Source organism: Pteropus vampyrus, unplaced genomic scaffold (genome assembly GCF_000151845.1).
Source record: "Pteropus vampyrus isolate Shadow unplaced genomic scaffold, Pvam_2.0 Scaffold247, whole genome shotgun sequence".
Taxonomy (NCBI): Eukaryota; Metazoa; Chordata; class Mammalia; order Chiroptera; family Pteropodidae; genus Pteropus; species Pteropus vampyrus.
The window spans coordinates 903,510-908,744 of NW_011889028.1; the positions used below are offsets into that span (position 1 = coordinate 903,510).

Below are 5,235 nucleotides of genomic sequence, written 5' to 3' on the forward strand. Positions count from 1 at the left end.
TCTTACCATGGACAATTGCTTTTTCATCCTGATCTTTGTGCACAGCGACGTCTCGCTTGGGCCTATTAGCACCTGATGTCCCAGAAGAGTGCAAAGGCGGTCCCTGATGATCTAATGTAGGGGTGCGGACTGACTTCCTTTTTCCTCTGCGTCTCCTACCAGATGGCTGGGTAACCGCCTTCTCAAAGAAGTCATTTTTAGGGGGCCCAGCGGGAGAGCTGATCTCAGTTGCTGAGGGAAGTTTCTGAAAAGGACTTGAACTTGGCCGTCGTGGGGATGGATCAGACATCCTAATTTCGCTTTGGTTAGCGTCTCCATTGGAAAAGTTCACATTTGTAGCAGCTTCCTTATTTGCATTTTTAAACCCTTTCTTTCTGACACCCAAATGACTCTGAATGACAGCCTCCAGGGCTCCCTTCCTCTGGCAACTTGACATGCGTCGTGTTATTCTAACATAATATTCTGCTGGGAAAAGAAGGCCTTCGAGTGCTGTGCAAGAATGTGTTTGGTTTCCTGTAGGAACAGGAGAGACTCCTTCTAGGCCAAGACTCTCAGCTCGACTGAGACCTTCGTCTTCCTGAAGACTTTCAGTTCTGCCGTCAGGAGCATTACTGGAGGATTCTGGACACTTCTCTGTGCAGTTCTGTTCTTTTAGGTGTTGGTCATTATTTGCCAGTAAGGTATCATAAGAGAGTTCATCTACAGGACGTACATCATCTGCCTCTAAGTTAGGGCTTGTAGGCAGCCGGCCGCTTGCACCCGAAGCTTTATTTATCTCTGGGTCACCTGCAGAGACAGCCTCTTTTTTGTAGTGTGCCTCTATGGTTACAGGTGAGGTAGGGCTAATGTCTTCTAAACCGGGAGCAGTAAGTTCAGAGGCGCTTTCAGAAGGCTGATGTTGAAGGCACTGAGTGTGACCGCTCTCTGCTGGGGCGGGCCAAGGAAGCGGAGCCGCCGGGGAGCAGTGACTTCCTATCACGGGGGCATCCACGCCGCCCTGCGGTTTGGCAGGTGGGGACGTTAACACACTCCCTCCGCTCGTTTCTGTAACCGGCGCTCGAGAATCTGGAACATCAGACGCAGGCCTTGGAAGGCCACTTCTGATTCCGGTTTCAGGGGTCCCGGGGTCCCCTCTCTTGGCGTCTTCTTGCTCTTTTAGTCGTTTTCCAGAGAGCACACGCGAATCGGAGTCAAAGCAAGAGCCTCCCTCTTGTGAAACAGATGCTCCCTCCTGCTGCCGCCTTCTCGCCAGCAGCTTCCTCTGCCTTTTCTCACCGTCAGAGCCATGGAGCCTGAGGGCGGGGAGTTCCTGGGTGTCGTCTCTTCTCTGTCCCTGGAGCCCTTCCACTGGGCCGAGTCCAGCGACAGAAGACTCAGGCTCAGCGTCCGCAGTTTCTCCACTGAGGTGGGTGTTGATGCGTAACGTGTCACACGAAGATACTTCAGTTTTGTGCTCTGAGGAGAAAAAATTACGGGATTACTATTTCTCTTTAGAAACCAAAGTACTCTGTATTTATTTTAAAATACTATATATAAATATCACCAAATATTTAGAGTTAATGGTATTTCATTCAGGCAGAACAAAATTCAAGTTTTGAACAATCCAATAAACTATAATAATTTTAAGTAAATGTAAACAAATACGATTGTGCTAGAAAAAAATGATTTTTTTAAACAAAAAGGTTATCTACTCTTCATTGCGGTGATCTTTTTAGTTTTTTTGCCAACTTTAAGGTACAACCGACAAAAATTGTATATGGATCAGTTTTACAATGCGATGTTCGGATATATAAATATACTGTGAAATGCATGTGAAATGAAATAATCAAGTTAATTACATATCCTTCATTTCACATACTTTTTTGTGCGTGTGGTGAGAACACTTAAATCCTGAGCAAATTTCAAGTATACAATACACACGTGGTATTACCTGTCATCTCCGTGCTTGCTATATACATCAGATCTCCAGAACTTCCTCTGCGTAAGTGAAACTCTGTACCCTTTGACCAATGTCCCCCCATTTCCTCCATATTTCATTTTATTTTTTATTTCATGTCTTTTTTTGGCTTAAATAATTTTAGTATCTCTTTTCTATTTCAATAGCCTCCAATTTTATGATTACAAATTACCTAAGCATCAATGAGAAAAGACCAGTTTTTCAGAGTATTTCCAGTCAGACATGTTTTTCTCTCTGTCCATACGTAGAAATTTAATTAAAAAAATCTTTCCAATAATTAAGCAAGAAATATAATTTCAAAAGTTGGGTGGGGAAAAGAGCGCCTATGTAAACGATTCAACTGAAAGTGTAGTTTATTGTTCACAGAATGGGAAGTAGTCGCGAACCATGTATCTGATAAGGGCTGAATAGCTACGACACATGAAGAATTTTTAGACCCCAGAATGAAAAGACAAATGACCTAATTAAAATACTGGCAAAGGACTCGAATAGACATTTCTCCAAAGAAGATATAAAAATGGCCTCCAAGCACACGAAAAGATGCTCAACATCATTACTCACTAGGAAATGCAGATCAGAACCACAGTGAGATCGTGAGAACCGATGAGGCTGCAGAGAACCCAGAGCCCTTCTGCGCTGCAGGGGGAAGCATGATGCGCAGCTGCTGCAGGAAACTGTGCTGATGCCTCAAAGACGGGAACGGTTCCCATACAACCTAGCAAGTCCACTCCCAGCTACACACCCCCGAGAAACGAAAACGCGGCTACGCGAACGTCTACGCGTGAATGTTCGCTGTAGCCTAATGGCCCAAATTCCTAAGAGCCAAAAAGTAGAAACAACCCAAATGCCCACCACCTAAAGACTGGATGACTTATGGAACACCTGCACAGTGGACCGTCGTTCAGCTGTAAGAGGGGGTGAGTGCTGGTGCATGCCTGGATGAATGCTCGGGTGGGTGACCTCTGAGAACACTATGCTAAGGGAAAGAGCTAGTCACACAAGGCCACCCACTGCATGGTTCCTCTTATATAATAAAATGGCCAGAACAAGTTAATGCATGGAAACAGAAAGTAGATTAGTGGTGGCCAGGGATTAGGGGCGGGATGGGTACGGGATTTCTCCGGGGACGGTGAAAACAGTCTGGAATTAGACAGTGATGATGATTGCACAATCTTGTGAATATACAAAGAACTGTCAAATTGGACACCTTAAAGAGTCTACTGCATCCTTCTCTCCCGTGAGAAAAAGAACCACAGCCACACATGCCAGGGAAATGAATACGAATGCAAGCATAAGAGAACGGGCTAGCTTTACCTGAGTGGGTTAGCTGTGCTGAGTCTTCCTGCTGGACCAAACAGTCTTGTTCTTGCACAGTTTTCTGAATAGAATTCTTGACCTTCTCAGCTCTTTGGGCACGCTAGAGAAAGCAAAATCAGCTCACAGAATAAATTTAACGGGGAAAAAAGTTTTTTAAAACTTCATTATGAAAAATTGTTTTTCTATAGCTGGTACTACAATACCTCCACGTCGGAGAATAAGAACGACTTACCTGAAGGCGGGCCAACGTCTTGCTGTATTCCCTTTTCAAGAATGCTAATTTTTCCTTCAACTGGAAGAAGAAAAACACCAGACAATACTGAGCAGGTGGACAGGAGTCGGAGGACAGGGTACAGAGCCTGCCAGACGCGAGTGTGCCATGCTCCGCGGGCCCCTCGGCACGAGGCAGCAGAGGGAGCAAAGCTGGCCCATCCTGCTCCCAGTTCTCACGAAGCACCCAGCCCTCTGCTGTCTCAGAAGCTCTGTGCAGGCTGTCCCTGTCACTTGCCTCCCAGCTCACCTTGCTCGTGCCTACCGATTCCTCAAGTCTCAGTTTAGATACCCATTTTCCTGGAGTAGATTTCTAAGTCCTTCTCCAAATCCAGGATAGACACCCCAGAGCTCCCCTGTGCTTCCTTTATCACAGTACTTATTATACCAAGCTGTCTGTTCACTTGTTTGCCGCCCACACCGTGAGTTCCTGGAGGGTAGCAGGAGCCCTCAAGTTATTGGCCCAGGTATCTCTAGCACCTGGAAACAGATGACACCCCTATGTATCAGTTGTCGTTCCAGGTGCTAGATATACAGTTACATGTGGTGAATGATACCGATAACAAGAAAACAAACAAATGAGATGATTTCACATGGTTACCGATACCTGGATAACCAGGGCAATGTGAGAGCCCCGCATTGTGGGAGTGGGCTTCCTTGGGTAGGGTGGCCAGGGAGATGTTGCTGAGGACCACCATTTGAACCCAGACTCAGAGGAGGAAGGAGATGGCGAGGGAAGACCAGAGGCAAAGCAGTTTGTCCAAGACCACACAGTTCATGGACTAACCCATGCAGTCTAGCCGCAGTCCGCGCTTTCAAATCCGCGCTAGACCGCTCTCGCGGTGTCCTATTCGGCACCACGCTTGTCGGTATCTGGCAGTTCATCTTGCCTTGTAAGTGCCTTTTCTCACCCCCACTGGGATAAGAGGGCTGAGGAGTTCATGAGCATCAAGGGCAGGGCGCAAGGCCTGGAGCCGCCGGCACAAAGGAGTTCACGCCAAAGTCATCGGCCCAAGCACAAGGTGGCACGGAAAGGGGCAGTTAGAGAAAACACTGGCATTGTCGTAGAAGCAAAAGCGGGAATGAGCTCAGCCTCTCGGCAGACTAAGACGTAAAGAAACGATGGCGCCTCCATACTACAGGCTACTGTACAGAACTTAAAAAAAAAAAAAATGGTAGGTAAACGTGCTAACACGGATGTCGGACTGGGAGAAGAGGGACGCCGCAGGACCCCGCAGGGCATACCCCGTTCCAAAGGACACACATTACTTCCGGGGGCTAGAGAGGCAACCGCACCCCTCCGCACCCCGAACGGATCTGCAGGATCAGACCGTGAGGAGATTTAAAGGGTGCAGGGGGAGAAGCCAGGGCGGTGCCAACCGGGGCATCGGTGCCCGGATGCAGCTGCGCTTCCACCTCCGCTCTCCCCGGGACCCTCGGGCCAAAGGGCGGAGGTCAGAGGTCAGAGCCGCCCCGGACGGCAGGGGTCACGCGCCGGCCTAGAACCCCGGGAAGGAGGTCAGAGCTCCGCGCCAGCCCTCCCCGCGACCTCGGCACCTTTTCCTTCTCCTCACAGCTGAGGGGCTTTCCGGGAGCCTCTTCCATCGGGCCGGCGGCCGAACGAGAAGAGTATCTGCCGCTGGCCCCGGGGCTGCCGCTGCCGACCCCGGGCACGGGAGGAGCCCCGCCAA

The 5,235-nt window shown here is 48.8% G+C and overlaps 1 protein-coding gene across 7 annotated transcripts in view; it reads right to left on the reverse strand.

Moving 5' to 3' along the window:
• The window catches only part of PALB2 (partner and localizer of BRCA2), an 18,288-nt gene extending 13,059 nt beyond the window's left edge, over positions 1-5,229 (reverse strand). For 5 of the 7 annotated variants that reach the window (XR_002776092.1, XR_002776093.1, XM_023520098.1 and 2 more), the window contains exons 1-4: positions 5,102-5,229; positions 3,507-3,566; positions 3,272-3,374; positions 776-1,455 (exon numbers count right to left, since the gene is read on the reverse strand). Coding sequence is in view for 5 of the 7 variants with exons in the window: in XM_023520098.1 (XP_023375866.1) it covers positions 776-1,455; positions 3,272-3,374; positions 3,507-3,566; positions 5,102-5,149 (891 nt within the window). In the remaining 2 variants the exon portion in view is untranslated. The other 2 variants (XM_011374435.2, XM_023520099.1) reach the window with 2 other exon arrangements.
• Between the last annotated feature and the right edge of the window lie 6 nt (positions 5,230-5,235).